This window comes from Notamacropus eugenii, chromosome 1 (assembly GCF_028372415.1).
Source record: "Notamacropus eugenii isolate mMacEug1 chromosome 1, mMacEug1.pri_v2, whole genome shotgun sequence".
Taxonomy (NCBI): domain Eukaryota; kingdom Metazoa; phylum Chordata; class Mammalia; order Diprotodontia; family Macropodidae; genus Notamacropus; species Notamacropus eugenii.
The window spans coordinates 142,193,357-142,210,840 of record NC_092872.1 but is presented as its reverse complement, the minus strand read 5'-3'; the positions used below and the strand labels follow the sequence as shown (position 1 = coordinate 142,210,840).

The following is a 17,484-nucleotide window of genomic DNA, read 5'->3' as shown; positions in this document are numbered from 1 at the left end:
GGCCTGATTAGGTGCCAAGCATTGTGCTATCTCAAACTCAAGAGAAAGCCTTATGTCTTACTCTAATACAAACTAATGTCCTATTTAAGTTTTAGACTATTATTTCACTTATTATGCTTAATAGCTATCTCTTATCACTTAGTGACTTTTCTCCCCTCCATTTTCTGTAGGTTATTTTAAAATGGAATCTTGAGAATTAATGAAAGAAATTAAAAAGTGAATGAAAATGTAATAGTAATATTCATAATAATTATTGTTTATTAACCCCACCAATTCCAAAGTGTGACTTACTAACTTTTCTGTAAGCCATGTATAATTATACATGTATATGTATGTACATATACATAATTATACTGTTGTTCAGTCATATCTTTGTGACCCTATTTGGGATTTTCTTGGGAAAAATACTGGAGTGTTTTGCCATTTCTTTCTCCAGTTCATATTATGGAAGAGGAAACTGGGGCAAACAGGGTTAAATGGGCTGCCCAAGGTTACACAGCTAATAAGTGTCTGATTTGAACTCAGGAAAATGAGTCTTCCAGATTCCAGGTCCTGCACTCTATCCATTGCACCAACTAGTTTCCCATCCTTGATCTATGTTATAGTTAAAAGACAAGATAACATTTGCATTCAGGGCACAGATCAAGATTTCCATTCTCCAAAATCCCATCCATGACATCTAGCTCCAGCCTACGTTTATCTCTTGCCTTGTCTGAGTTCCTGTTGCCTGAATCACCTGCTTCATAGTGAAGTCTTTATTATTTTCTAATTGTCTCCTATCAGTCCTATCTCTCCAACTAGACTGGCTGCTCCTTAAGGGAAAAGACTATTTCCTATTGAAATCTCTAATGCCTATAATGTTGTACTCATGGTAGCTGGTAAAGAAGTATTTGACTGATTGATGAGTGTAAAAACACTTGGCATTTCTCCAAAGAAATGCCAAGTGTAATGGCAGAGTTTTCATTTTTATTTATTTATTTCAGAATTGACTTGTGGCCCCTTTAAGAACAAGATCAATCACTTCCCCTCCCCCGCATTCCCCCTTCCCCATTCAGCACTATGCCTGTTAGTTAGTTACAACAGATTCTGTTCCTAGTACTGTGGATGCTTCTATGCCTGGGAAAGACTCACTTTTAAATGAATGTACATTTCTCCCCAGGGGAGTTGACTGCCAAATGGAAGCATTACAGCTTTAGACTGCATGCTCCATTATGGAGTGCCCCGAGCTCCTCCTCTGGATCATGACCTATTTTAAGGTCTTAGACATAGTAGAGGAATACTGTTCACCTTTGTGAGCCTTTCTGACATCCCACCTTCCCCTTATATAGGGAGAGAATAGTCGCTTTGCAATTTTTTTTCTGTTCTTTCATTGATCAGTCTAAGTTCACTCCTCTGTGTGATTACGGAGAAATCTTTTGCTTCTACGACATTTATTTAGAAATTCTCCATTCCAGAATGGTAACAATGTATATTTTTAAATGTTCTTTATTGATATTTTTTGGTTTTGTGTCACCTATATTTCCAAACATACATCTGCCTTTTCTGTTCTAGAGAGCCATTCCTTATAAGAAAAAAATGAAAACAAAGCAAGAAAAACAATTCAGGAAAAGTAACCAAAACAAAAACCTGACACATTATAATATAAACTCCTCAAAGGTGGAGAAACCTTTCACTTTTTGCTTATATCCCTAGAACTTGAGTTTAATAAATGCTTATTGATTGACATTATATGGAATGTTTCTCGCCCAGAGTAAGTTGTGGAAAGATTCCTTTATATTTCTCCTCTTGAGCCAAAATTATTCATTAGAGACAGCATATAAAACTTAATTAGTATGTGCAGAGGCTACTTAGTCATTGAGACTACTGTAGAATTTTAAAAAATATCCTCCAAACCTTGCTTTGCTTTTGGCTATTTTACCAAGAGGTATCCATTTACCTGGGGCAGTTAGGTGGTGCAGTGTAATTAGAGTGTTGGGCCTGAAGTCAAGAAGACTCATTTTCATGAGTTCAAATCTAGTCTCAGGCACTCACTTGCTGTGTGACCTTGGGCAAGTCTCTTAACCCTATTTGCCTCAGTTTCCTCATCTGTAAAATGAGCTAGAGAAGGAAATGGCAAATCACTCCAGTATCCTTTCCAAGAAAACCCCAAATGGGGTCACAAAGAGTTGGGCAAGACTGAGATGACTGGCCAACAACAAAGTGCAGCATTGGGGAGGTTAGATTTCACTACTTGAGTCTGTTTGTATTACAATGTGTTATGTATGTCCCTGGAGAGACTTTCATACCATCACCACCCTAAGACAAATCATATATCAAAGGATTGGGCAAATAAGGCAGCAGTGAAGTCCCTGAAAACATTTCCTCTTGGGTGGACCTGTGCCAGACATAACAGGACACTAAAACTATGCTACAAGGCACTTAAGCATTTTATCTAATGGTCTATGATATAATCTTTAGAGATGATGGTGGAGAGAGCTGCTGTGGTCTCTGTTGTCAATTACGAGAATTCCAAGTGATGACTTAGAATCATGGGACTAGACTTCATATGTCTTTTTAGAGATTGCCCACTCCTAAGTAAAGGAAAGATCACCTTCTTTATGATTATCTCACATTGAGGATGCCCTGGAAAACAGGAAAGGAGGAACATCTGTGCTCCTGAGGATGAGGCACGCACAGCTGTCCTCAATTCCCCAGGTTTATTTAAAGGTGTCAGAAAGTATCTTCAGAATGAATGTTTGAGTCAAAGTTTGAGAGGCTAGCCCAGAAGGAGTGAACGTGGGAGTATGAATAGAGAGCTAGTAGACTTTTGCTGAGAGAGAATCAAAAGAGAACTGCACTGAGAGACAACATTTAGTGTATGAAGAAAGGTCTGGTTTGGAAAAAGTAAGAGTGCATTGTCACTGGAGAATGCAAAAGAATATGGAAACAGTGATTCAGGGATCTTAGAGAGAAGGAATTTTTGATTCAATGACTTAAGTCATGAAGAGCCAGTGCAATTTCAGAGCTTGTGAGCCCAGTCTGTGTAGGGTATAATCTATGTCCTACTGACCCATTCTCCTACAAAATGTATATGTCAACAAAAGAAAGTCATGAGGAAAAGCTATTAATTGCACTTTACCTTAAATGACATAAATGAATGACTTTTTTATGAGCTTTTCTTAGTTGTATTTTGTCAAGTAAGTGTCTAGCAGTGCTTCTTAAACATTTTTCCACTCGTGACCCACAGTTCAAGAAGCACTGGTCTACAGTAGCCCAGAGCCTACATGACTGTGAATGATAGCCTCATGACAATGTCTTCCAGTGGCAAAAGCTGTGCCTTCCAAAAACAAAAAGGGTTTCAAATTAATTTTTATTTCAATGTCTTATTATTTGAAGACTCTGATCACAAACTCATCTTGGTATCATTTGCATAATAAAAGGTAAGGATGAGAGGAGACATTAGACTTATAAGATAGTCAGGAACCCAGGGTCCTCTTAAATTCTAAGGGGTTCCAATTATAAGAGGATGATTTTAAGTTGTACAGCTAGGCATTCAATTAATATTAAGTGAATCAATAAATGAAGTTCCTTTTAGCTCAAATAATATTTGATCAATAGAATGTAAGCACATAATAGCAAGAATGATTTCATTTTTCTCTGTGTTACACCAGTGCCTAGCGTAGTGCCATGTACATGATTTTTACTTAATCTATGTTAATTGAATTGAACTCTGTCGCATGGTTTATAACATCATCAGTTTGTGTTCCAAGTGGTAGCTTTCTATAGTGAAAAAGGCACTAGGTTTGAATGTGAAAGATGGATTTGGTCAACTGCTGACTGCATAACTATGAGAAAGTTACATAACTACAAAAGGTCTCACTATAAATAAAAGAAGGGTGTAATAGATGGTCTGTGAGAGTTCTTTATGGGTGTGTCTGTGCTTATCTTGTTTCTTCTTTTTTGTTAACAGCAATATTTTCATGCTGGAGGAAATGGTTTGAAAAAGAACTTTTTGGAGAAGAGCCCTGATCTTCAGTCTCTTAGATATGCTCTCAGTCTTTATACCCAAACCACCGATGCTCTGATAAAGAAATTCATAGATACCCAAACTTCTCAGAGTAAGTAATATACTGAGGCTAGAAATAACTACAGCTCAGAGGGATGGTAAGTTATTATTATTCCTATTGTTTGAAATCATTTTTATAAATCACACTTATTAATGGATATATTATTACAATATTTTTGTTTTCTACATAGAGAATGAGATATTCTGGTTATAAACAAGTAGATTCACTTTCTTGCCTCTATAGTTTTGAGATAATTATAATTCAATATAATGTATTAAATACTAAACCATACTGAACATAATTTAAACTTTTTTGAAGTATTCCAAAATTCCCTTGAGAGATATTACATAACTATGAGCCATAGACTGTTGTTCCCAATAAAATGTCTCCTTATAGAACAAAAACTCACAGAAACTCCAGGGCTTACCTATTCTGATTCTTCTGTCCTTGTGTGGAAAACCATCAGGACAATGAAAATAAGTAAACACTGACAGTTTTTAATATATGTAACTTAGGATCCCTTGAAGACTCTGGGTCCATGTAAGTCAGATCCAGCTCCAAGTTGCATTGTTTCATTTTTACTACATGAGGTTTCTCTAACAAAGTCTCTTAACTATGCCCATGTTACACTACTGTTTGCCCAATGGGAGTAACAGTGTACCTCGGATGCTACACTGGAACTAAGCTGCAATGTGGGTACTGGTTTCTTCCCCCACAGAAAATACATACAACACACAAAAAATCATTGAGACCTATAAATAGCAATAGCAAAGAGGATTAACACATCTAATTCTCCTCCATCTCTTCCCCCATGATGTTACTCCAGTCCTCCAATTATAGAGGACATACACACATACATACATACATTTATATGTATGTATGTATGTATGTACATGGTTGATTGTTGTCCTTCGTCTTCAAAGAGGACCAAAATGACATCACCATGATAAAGTGAAAATTCAATGTGTCCAACTGTGGCTGATCAGACTTATATGAGCTCAGAATGCTCTACCACAGGTTGGGCACAGATAGTGTGTGTGAACATTTGGGGTGCATATCCCAAATTTGCACATCCTGCATTTACTTTGTGCTGTTTCAATTCTGCTTGCTTGCTCACGATGGCATGTTTACCCGGAGTCTGGATAATGGACAAAGCTCTCATGCTTTCGCAGTCACCAATGGAGTGAAACAGGGCTGTGTGCTTGCTCCCATGCTTTTTAGCATGATGTTTTCAGTCATGTTGACAAATGCTTTCAATAAGGATGAACACAGCATCAAGGTCAAACTACCATACTGATGGTAAGTTCTTCAATTTGAAAAGGCTACAAGCCAAGACCAAAGTGGAGGGAGTGCTGGTGTATGATTTTCTGTTTGCAGATGATTGTGCACTCAATGCAGCCTCTGAAGCTGAGATGCAACAAAGTATGGATCAATTCTTCCCTGCCTGTGCTAATTTTGGTCTAATAATTAACACCAAAAAAACATAAGTACTCCATCAGCCGCCGCCACACCATCCATGCATATATATGCATACATGTATTATAGAGAACATCCTCTTTCTCCTCCAAGAAGCACATTATTGATCAAACTTCTGCCTTTTTGAAAGCCAATGCCTAAACTATTTTTATGTGATCTACAAGATGATCCCCCAAACTGGGAAGGTCTACTTTCTGTACCTCTCCTTTAAGACCTAAATATATTCTTATCTCTATGATGTGCTTCTATAGGAATACTACCATCAATGCCCAGCATCTGAGATAAAGTATCTTCTCAGAAATTGTTGTTCCTGACTTTTGTTCAGAAAAGAAAACAGGCAAAAGACACCAGGAACTTAAGGTACAGGAATTCAGGGGATGTAAACATACACAGCTCACCATATGCTTTTTACTACAACCCTTCAGTAACTGCTTTGGATGGGAGAAGAAATCTCCTTCTTTCATTGCCCCAACACAGGTCTATTCTCCTTGGAAGAACCAAGGGAAGAGAATGGGAAAGGGAAAAGGAAATGTTTTTTTCAACAAAAGCCTAATCTCTGATGTTCAGTTGCCAACTATCTTAGAGACAGCCACAGTCACAGAGAATCACTCCGAGGAGTTGCCTGTATCTTCTCAGCAAGGTCCCAGTGCACATATTTAGCTCCATGAGAGATTCATAAGATCCTAGTTCTAGATTTAGACAGTACCCTAGAGATTACTTTAGAGATGAAAAAATTAAGGCACAATTTTGGTGTTAATTGACTTTACCAAGGACACACAGTAAGTGGCAGACCTAGGATTGAACCCAGGTTCTATGATTCCATATTCAATGTTCTTTCCATTTCTAAGATACACTTAAGATGCCACCATACAGAGATCCACATAATAAAAAAATCATCAAAATTATTTGAAAAGTTCATCTAAAGGTTTCATCTTCCATTAAGTTATTATTCTCCCTCCCTCCTGTCTCTCCCTCTCCCTCCATCTCTCCTTGATTTCCAACTGACAAAAAAAAAAAAAACCCACTTCACTTCATTCTGTGAAATGCATGAGAATGTGCATCTGAAAGTTATATTTTAAAGGAAAACATTTCCATCTTCAAGACGTCTGAGACATTTTCTATAAACTAATTTTTGGCATGTTTCTTTTTTGACACTTAAAATAACCCACCATCATGAACAGATCCAGTGTAATCCCTGGTGTCCTGATAAGACACCAGGGAATTTGTTTTGCATTTCAACATTAAACAAGGGTATAGAATCTAAATGTACACTTCAACTCCTGTGAATAAGAAATTTCAGGAAACCATTTCATAGGTTAAGGCATCTAGAGATGCTTGTGAACTGAGGGATCTGTGAATACAGTTGCTGGAGTGTCTCTACAAAGTTCATTTTTTATTGAAGCTTTTCCAAATCTAATTGCAAAAGCGAGAAAATCCCTTAGGTGCAAGTATTTTCTTTTATAATTCTCTTTAATCCCTGATGTCTTCTAATGACTTCCAGTTAAGGTAGATTTTCTAATTTCTCTTTTAACAGTGATAGGGAGCCCCAGGCAGAGGCAGGGTTAAAGCAGATGTTAAAGTTGTAGCTAGAGCAGAATCAGGGAACATCAGCAAGTAAAGGATTAAATTTAAATACATGTAATGTTGACTTAGTATCTACATTTTATAATCTACTCATCTGATAATGCTGAAAATCACAAAAAAAGCACTTCTTGGAATTGTTCTGCTGACTTGTCACTTTCAGCTACTAAATCTTTCATTCCCTCTTACTCTTAGGTAAAATCAGTATTTTGCCCTACCAATTTTGGAAGCTAAGTTGTGGAGGAAAAAGAAAGAAAATCTGTGTCTCCTTGTTCTGGTTTCTGAAATAGTTTCCAGGAATGCATTGTGTCACACACACACATACACATACATACACACACACACATATACACACACACACACACACACACACACACACTACTAACTGGTTACATAAATGACTAGCTATAATGGATGAATTATTGACAATTCTGATGTGAATAAAGTCCTTATATATAGAGATGTATTCTTCTGTTTAGATATTTGAAATTAAAATAACAGGCCATATCTACACTATTAAAGTGAATAAATTGGCAATTTGTATGAAAAATATGCAAAAAAATGTTAAAATATCTGGATAAATCCAGCGAGTATTTGTTTGACCTAAATTCCTCAGCCCTAGAGTTCACTGTTTTGGGTAAATGTAACAGAAGACTCTAGGACAGTATCTAACACATTTCATATGGTAGATTGGTGATTAAACCGTCCATTTTGCCTCTCTATACATATCCATATTAATGAGTCTGAACATCTAAATTCTGTGTGAATTTTCTATACTCTCCCCTCATCTCTCACATTTATCAACTTCTTCAACCTCTCTCCCCTACTCCATTTCTTACATGACATTTTAAAATTGTGGCAGAACAAATGAAAAAAATTGAAACCTAGACATAATCTGATTACATTTCTTGTTGGGAAAATGGCACTTTCTAAAAAAGATGCCATAAGATCAGCAAAACACAGACATAGCCATTCATTAATTTTTCGTTTAATTTCCAGCTGATAGTCTGTGGGGAAATAATTGCTTGCAATTTATTAGAAGTTTGTTCAGATATCATCTCATGAAATGGAATGTTATTCAAGGGGCTTTATGTCTAGGCTTTTATGCTTTCTGTGGTTCATTTAATTTTGGTAAGTTTCATTTTCCTCATGTATAAAATAGGGATAGTAATACTTGTTCCACTGACCTCACTAAGTTATTGTTAGCAGGAGCTTTATAAATCTCAAAGTGGTATCAAAGTGATTGATACTATTATCATTAACTCTTTAGAAATATAGGGGGTTTATTCACTCTCACTTTTACTAAGTAATCTTCCTCATTTCTGTTTATTCTCTCTTTATTTTTCTGTCATTTTCCCTCCCCCTCCCATTTTTCTTGAATATTGCTTGAGCCCGTTTTCTATTCCTGTTTCAAAATTGATTGAATTTGGTCCAAGGAAATATTGAATAAAACTGTAAGATTTTAAGAGCTAAGGATACTAATACAAGCAAAGAAAGCTAGTCCCTGCCCTTACATTTGAATAGCGGAGGTATCTTGGTAGCTGTAAGATCTAAGCAGAGCAGATGAAAAGTAATCTGAGACAATAAGGTACCAGAAGCTGAGGAGACTGGGAAAGGCCTCCTGCCATGGGAGAGTTTTGATCATAGTCTAGATGGAAATCAAAGGGCTAAGTAAGGAGGCAGAGCATTGGTTGGGTGTGATTGGGGGGGGGGAAGGGGGAGGGATGAAGTCAAGACCAGACAATGCAAAAGCCTTGAGATAGCAGAGTATTATGTTTGAGGAACTGCAGTTAGGTCAATGTACCTGGATTATAGAGGCATGGAGGTGAGGAAGTATAAGGAGAGTGGAAATTTAGAAAGGAGACAGGTTAGAAAGACCTTTATATCCCAAACAGAGGACTTTGTATAGGTAGCCACTGGGGCTTCATGGGAGTGGGTTGTGGGTGGGAAGGGGGAGGTGATATAGACTTACACTTTAAAACTATCACCTTGGCACCTGAGAACACTGACAGGTTAGGTAAAGGACATGCATCCAATGTGCATCACAGGCAAGACTTGAACTTTCTTCCAAGGCCAGTTCTGTCCCTCTTTTAAGCCACACTGTCTCTTTATTTCTTAGATAAGTGTATATCCATAGGGACTTTTGTATTATCATAGGTTCTTAATATTTGTTGATTGATTGATAATTCTGTCTTCTAATTTGTTCTCCTTTATTTCTCTTGTGTCCTCTCTGCATCTCTTTAATTTGGTATCTTTCTTACCTTCTCTTTTACCCTTCTGGATGAAATTGGATTTTACCTTTTTATTTCTCGGTGCCAAACAGGACACAAACCATCAAGGATGAAAATTCATTAGAAATTTATGAGTCACGGAATTCAAATGGGTTTTTATCAACTTAGAGTCTCTTTTATTTCAAATATGGAAAATGTCCAAACAAAGGTCCTTGAAGAATCTTTTCTTTTCAAGTGAAACAGAAAGTATAAATTATTTGAAATAGTAATATCTCAGTTGTCTTTATGTTGAAATGGTCTGTGACTGACCATTAAGCTGGATTCTTAATGTTGAGAGTGAGTACCCTCTAAGAGAGTGATGTCAAACAAATAGAAATGAGAGCCATTAAATCGTACATAAAGTTCCTTGCAGGCTGCACATTGACAGTTTCCAAATGTACTATTTTATATGTTTTATTGGATGTTTATTTTGTCTAGTATTTTAATCTGGTTTGGGCAGCTCTCTGGAGTGTTGAGGCTACAGGTTGACACCTCTGCAATAAGATGTAAATGTATTTTACTTGGGTTGGATTTGGATTTACACCTATTTTTTGACCCTGGGTTCTAGAAGGATTTCACTGACCCTAGATTCAGTGCTTTTTCCACTGTTCTAAGTATAATGCTACCTAAGTGAGGACAAAGTCTGTGAGAAGAAAAGGTAATGACTTTTGGAATCTACTTCCTGCTACAACAGATGAGGGGAAATATTTTCAGAACAAGACCTGATAGATAAAAGTAGGCAAAAAGTCTTCAATGGACTTAATGCAGAAATAACATCTGAAAAAAATAAAGGGGACAGGGAATCTCATGACTTATACATGGGGCCCCAGCATTAATGAGACCCTTATTAATTTCTGAAATATTTTTATCATTTTATTCATATTTATGTGCATGTATGTACATACATATATATATATATATATATATATTTCTCCATGATGTATAATAATGAGCTTTGAAAAGAACATGAGAGAAGCTGCTTATTATCTTCCTTAACCATCCCAAGCCAGGAAGATAAGGCTCTGCATTTCTTTTCCAGCACACAGAATCATGCAGCAGGAACCTCAGTCCAGAAGTGAAAGACTTTGGTAGTGAGAAATCAGAGGGCCAAGTAAGCAAGTCCTGTCTTACTAGGCTAAAAAGAGTAGAATTTCAGGATATAGTAGGTCCAGGTCACTGTGATCCTCTTGTGGCAAGTTATTTGCTACAGAGGCAGGTTAATAAACGCTAATGTTTCTGAGATGGGAATTATGGTAGGGCTGACTTCTTGTCTTCTGTATACTGTGACCTTGGGGTAAATTGATTGGTGGCCTGATGTATTCCATTTATTAGAGGTAGTTATGTGAGCATACTACCATAGTAAAGGTACTAAGATCAACTGACCATCTAATTGGTTCCAGGTATTTAAGGGCAATGGGAGGGACTGGAAAAACAGTCCCCTGAAGGTCAAGATAGAATTTTCTGAGATTCCATTGCACTTCCTTAATGGCTAGTTAGCTTAGTCTGGTTGATCATGGCCGTGACTGTTAAACATAGTGTTAGCTGAAAAAAATATTGGGGATATCCTCTCATCCTCACTCTCACCCTCCCTCTTACCCTCCCTTTCACCCTGCCTCTTACCCTCTCTAAAGGAAGATGTAGAAAACACCACATGAAGTTCAAATATGAAGTGGAAAGATAAAAAAACTATTATAGAAATTCAGTCAAATTGCTTTCATTTTGTAGATTTAGAACTGGAAGAAACCTTGGATGCAAACCATTTTTCATTTTAAGGACAAAGAAATTGTAGAAGACATAGTGAGGTTAAGTGATGTCCATGATCAACCAACTAGCAAGTATCTAAGGTAGGATTTGAACTCAGGTCTTCCTGACTCCAAGTCCAGTGCCCTAACCACTATAGTGTGCAGCTTCTTTCTCCCACAAGACACTTAGGTGAAGAATTTGGGGTATTCTACCCCAGAATATGAATGAACAATTTCACCTTTGAGTGTTTATCCACTGAGAAATTAGGGAAAACAGCAACTTTGGCAGGTGGGAAAGGAGTGAGAGGGCAGTGTATCTTTTACAGTAATTTGATCACAGTGAATAGTAATGTGACTTTTTTACCCCAAATTTATTAATTTATTTGTTTTCAGTTTTCAACAATCACTACCATAAGTTCCAAATTTTCTCCCCCTTACTTTCCCTCCCTCCCCAAGATGGCATACAATATTATATGGGCTCTACACATACACTCCTATTAAACACTTTTTCACATGTACATAGAAAAATTAAAACAAATGGGAAAAACCATGAGAAAAACGAAACAAAACATGACACAAGAGAAAGTAGTCTGCTTCATTCTGCATTCTCTGGATGTGGATGGCATTTTGCATCATGAGTCCTTTGAAAATGTTTTAGGTCCTTACATTGCTGTAAAGGGCTAAGTCTATCAAAAACAGTCCTTGCACATTGTGGCTGTTACTATGTATAATATTCTCCTGGTTCTGCTCACTTCACTCAGCATCAGTTCACATATGTCCTTTCAAGTATTTCTGAAGTCCACCTGCAAGTCATTTCTTATGGCACAATCATATTCCATTACATGCATATATCACAGATTGTTCAGCGATTCCCCAATTGATGCTCATTCCCTTGATTTCCAGTTCTTGGCCACCACAAAGAGAGCTGTTATAAATATTTTTGTACATGTGGGACCCTTTCCCATTTTTATGATCTCTTTGGGATACAGCCCTACAAGTGGTATTGCTGGGTCAAAGGGTATATACATTTTTTTATATAACCCTTTGGCATAGTTCCAGATTGCTCTTGGATCAGTTCACAGGGCCACCAACAATGAATTAGTGTTCCAGCTCTCCCACATTTTCTCCAACATTTATGATCTTCCTGTTTGTTATGTTAACCAATGTGATAGGTGTGATGTGGTGCGTGCATCTCTCCAACCAATAGTGATTGAGAGCATTTTTTCATATGACTATAGATATCTTTAATTTCTTCCTCTGAAAATTCACTGTTCATATCCTTTGACCATTTATCAATTGAGGAATGACTTGTTTCTTGTAAATTTGATGCAGTTCTCTATATGTTATAAAAATGAGACCTTTATCACAGATACTAGTTGAAAAAATTCTCTCCCAGTTTTCCGCTTCCCTCCTAGTCTTGGTTGCATTGAGTTTGTTTGTGCAAAAACTTTTCAATTTAATGTAATCAAAATGATCCATTTTGCACTTCATAATGTTCTCTGTCTCTTGTTAGGTCATAAATTCTTCCATTCTCCATAAATCCGACAAATTAACTATTCCTTGCTCCCCTAATTTGTTTATAGTATCAGCCTTTATACCTAGATCATGTACCCATTTGGACTTCTTTCAGTTTTTTCAGTATTTTTCAGTTTTCAGTTTTCCCAGCTATTTTTGACAACAGTTAAGTTCTTATCCCAGAAGTTGGGGTCCTTGAGTTTATCAAACAGTAAACTGCTATAGTCGTTGACTGCTGTGTCTTGTGTCCCTAACTTATTTCACTGGTCTAGTCTTCTATTTCTTAGCCATTATTAAGTGGTTTTGATGATTGCTGCTTTATAATACAATTTAAGATCTGGTATGGCTAGGCCACCATCCCTAGCATTTCTTTTCATTTATTCTCTTGATATTCTGAACCTTTTGTTCTTCCAGATGAATTTTGATATTATTTTTTTTCTAACTCCATAATATAATTTTGGTAGTGTGATTGGCATGACATTGAATAAAGTAAATTAATTTAGGTAGAATTGTCATTTTTATTACATTAGCTTGACCTACCTAGGAGGAACTGATGTTTTTTTTCAGTTATTTAGATCTGACTTTATTTGTGCAAAAAGTGTTTTCTAATTGTATTCATATAGTCCCTGAGTTTGTTTTGGCAGGTAGACTCCCAAATATTTTATAGTGTCTACAGTAATTTTAGGTGAGATTTCTCTATCTCTTGTTCTTGGGCTTTGTTAGTAATATATAGAAATGCAGATGATTTATGTGGGTTTATTTTGTATCCTGCAACTTTGCTAAACTTATTTCAAGTAGCTTTTTGATTCTCTAGGATTCTCTAAGTATATCATCATGTTGTCCACAAAAAGCAATAACTTAGTGTCTTCTTTGCCTATTCTTATTCCTTCAATTTCTTTATCTTGTCTAATTGCTACAGCTAACATTTCTAGTACCATATTGAAAAACAGTGGTGATAATGGACATCCTTGTTTCACCCCTGATCTTAATGGAAATGCATCAAGCTTATCTCCATTGCATATAATGTTTGCTGATGGTTTTAAGTAGATAATACTTATTATTTCAAGGAAGGCTCCATTTATTTCTATTTCAGTGTTTTCAGTAGGAATTGGTGTATTTTGTCAAAAGCTTTTTTCGATATCTATTGAGATAATCATATGGTTTCTGTTTTGTTGTTAATATGATCAGTTTTGCTGATAGTTTTCCTACTATTGAACCAGCCCTGCTTTCTTGGTATAAATCCTACCTGATCAAAGTGTATTCTCATGATAAATTGCTGTAATCTTTTTGCTAAAGCTTCTTCAATATATTTTTGCATCTATATTCATTAGGAAAATTGGTCTATAATTTTCTTTCTCTGTTTTGGCTCTTCCTGGTTTAGGTATCAGCACCATAAGACAGCTAGGTGGTGCAGTGGATAGAGCACCAGAGCAGGAGACAGGAGGACCTGAGTTCAAATCTAACCTCAGACACTTGACACTCACTAGCTGTGTGACCTTGGGCAAGTCACTTAACCCCAATTGCCTCATCCTGGGTCATCTCCAGTCATCCTGATGAATATCTGGTCACTGGACTCAGATGGCTCTGGAAGAGGTGAGGCTTGTGACCTGCACAGACCTCCCTCACTCAAAACAAAGTCAAGTGCAATTGATGTCATCATTTCTCTGATAGCATAGTCTTCTTCAGCCACAAAGAACACATCAGCACCATATTTGTATCATAAAAAGAATTTGGTAGGAGTCCTTCTTTGCCAATTTTCCCAAATAATCTATAAAGTATTGGAACTAACTGTTTTTTAAATGTTTGATAGAATTCGCATGTAAAACCATGTGGCCTTAGAGATTTTTGATGGCCTATTCAATTTCTTTTTCTAAGATGAGGCTATTTAAGTATTTTACTTTCTCTTCTGTTAATTTGGGCAATCTGTCTCTGTAAATATTCATCCATTTCACTTAAGATTGTGAAATTTAAGGGCATAGAGTTGGGCAAAATAATTTCAAATTATTGTTTTAATTTTCTCTTCATTGGAGGTGGATTTTATTTTTGATACTAATAATTTGGATTTCTTCTTTCTCTTAATCAAATTGATCAAATGTTTATCAGTTTTATTTTTTTTCATAAAACCAGCTCTAAGTTTTATTTAGTAGTTCAACAGTTCTCTTAATTTCAATTTTATAAATCTTTTCTTTGTTTTTCAGTATTTCTAATTTAGTATTTAATTAGAGATTTTTCCATGTGTTCTTTTTCTAGTTCTTTCAGTTGCATGCCCAAGTCATTGATCCTCTCCTTCTAGATTTTAATTATGTAAGTATTCAGAGATATAAAACTTCCCCTAAGAACTGCTTTCACTGCATTCCATAAGTTTTGGTGGGTTGTCTCATTATTGTCTTTCTCTTGAATGAAGTTATTGATTGTTTCTGCAATTTGTTGTTTGACTCACTCATTCTTTAGGATTAGGTTATTTAGTTTCCAATTAATTTTTGGTCTGTCTTTCCATTGCCCTTTATTAAATATAATTTTTATTGCATCATGATCTGGAAAGGATGCCTTGACTATTTCTGCCTTTCTGCACTGGATCGTCAGGTTTTTATACCTTAGAATATAGTCAATGTTTGTGTGTGTGCCATGTACCACTGAGGAAAAGGTATATTCCTTTCTATCCTCATTCAGTTTTCTCCAGACATCTATCATATCTGTCTTTTCCAGAATTCCATTCATCTCCTTTACTTCTTTAACGTTTATTTTTAGGTTAGATTTATCAAGTTCAGAGAGGGGGAGGTTGAGGTCCCCCACAGTATAGGTTTGCTGTCTATTTCTTCCTGTAACTTCCTTAACTTCTCCTCTAAGAATTTGGATGTTATGCCACTTGGTGCATATATGTTTAGCAATATCATTACTTCATCGTCTATGACACCTTTTAGCAGGATATAGTTTCTTTCCTTATCCCTTTTGATTGTTTCTATTTCTGCTTTTGCTTTGCCTGAGATTAGAATTGCTGCCCCTGCTTTTGTTACATCAGCTCAAGCATAATATATTCACTCCAGCCTTTTACCTTTACCCTATGTGTATTCCCATGTTTCAAATGTGTTTCTTGTAAACAGCATATTGTTGGATTATGGTTTTTAATCTATTCTGGTATCTGCCTCCATTTTATGGGAGAGTTCATCCCGTTCATATTCATAGTTATGATTATTATATGTGTCTCTCTCTCGATCCTATCCACCCTGTTTATACTTTCATTTCTCCCTTCTCATCCTCAAGAGTTTTATTTTTGACCATCACCTTCCTCAGTCTTCCCTCCCTTTTCTTTCCCTTTTCCCCTCCTACTGCCTATATAAAGCTCAAACATAGGTAGGGTCAGCAGCTGGTGAACACTGTCTGCTGGTATTTATCCAGTTTTCCTGGCTGTCCTAAAGGATATCTGGGGTCCTGGTGTTGAGGCTTACCACTCCACCCCCCTGGGTCTCAGGATCTCCTACTTGTCTGCTGAGGTGGGGCTTGCTGGGATGGTTCTGGTCCTGCACTGGTTCCCTTCAGCCACAGCAACAGTGACCCTTCCCATCAATGTCCCTAGCCTCCCCCTTTCTCCTCCCAAAATATTCCTCTCTCACTCCTTAATTTTATTTTTTTAGGTATCATCCCTTCCTATTCAACTCACTCTGTGCCCTCTGTCTATATATATGTATATAATCCCTCCAACTACTCAAATATTGAGAAAAATCTCAAGAGTTACAGATATTATTTTTCCATGTAGGAATATAAACAGTTCAACTTTAATAGGTCCCTTATTATTTCTCTTTCCTGTTTACCTTTACATGCTTCTCTTGATTCTTGTGTTTGAAAGTCAAATTTTCTATTCAGCTCTGGTGTTTTCATCAAGAATGCTTGAAAGTTCTCTATGTCACTGAATGACCATTTCTTCCCCTGAAGTATTATACTCAGTTTTGCTGGATAGATGATCCTTGGTTTTAATCCTAGTTCCTTTGACTTCTGGAATATCATATTCCAAGCCCTTCAATCCCTGAATGTAGAAACTGCTAGATCTTGCATTATCCTGATTGTATTTCCACAATACTTGAAATGTTGCTGCTTGCAGTATTATCTTTTTGACCTGGGAGCTCTGGAATCTGGCTACAATATTCCTAGGAGTTGTGTTTTTTTGGATCTCTTTGAGGAAGTGATTGGTAGTTTCTTTCAATATTTATTTTACCCTCTGGTTCTAGACTATCAGGGCAGTTTTCCTTGATAATCTCATGAAAGATCTCTTTTTGATCATGGCTTTCAGGTACTCTCATAATTTTAAAGTTGTCTCTCCTGGATCTATTTTCCAGGTCAGTTGTTTTTCCTATGAGATATTTCACATTGTCTTCACTTTTTTCATTCTTTTGGTTTTGTTTTGTAATTTCTTGGTTTCTCATAAAATAGTCATTAGCTTCCATCTGCTACATTCTAATTTTGAAAGAACTATTTTCTTCAGTGAGCTTTTGAACCTCCTTTTCCATTTGGCTAATTTTGCTTTTTAAAACATTTTTCTCCTCATTGACTTTTTGGACCTCTTTTGCCATTTGGGTTAGTCTATTTTAAAGGTGTTATTTTCTTCAGTATTTTTTATGTCTCTTTTAGCAAGTTGTTCATTCATTTTTCATTCTTTTCTTACTTCACTCTCATTTCTCTTCCCAATTTTTCCTCCACATCTGTTACTTGATTCTCAAAATCTCTTTTGAGCTCTTCCGTTGCAAATTTATTTTGAAGATTTTTGACAAAGAAGCCTTGACTTTGATGTCTTCTTCTAATGGTATGCTTTGTTTTTCTTCATCCAAAAGGAACAGAGGAAAATACCTGTTCACCAAGAAA

General features: G+C 36.4%; 1 protein-coding gene across 2 annotated transcripts in view; it reads left to right on the top strand.

The window, feature by feature from the left end:
- UNC13C (unc-13 homolog C) overlaps positions 1 to 17,484 on the top strand; it is a 769,865-nt gene that overhangs the window by 709,100 nt on the left and 43,281 nt on the right. For both annotated transcript variants that reach the window (XM_072616138.1, XM_072616137.1), the window contains one exon: positions 3,950 to 4,097. In XM_072616138.1, coding sequence (XP_072472239.1) covers positions 3,950 to 4,097 — 148 coding nt within the window. The remainder of the gene's footprint in view (positions 1 to 3,949; positions 4,098 to 17,484) is intronic.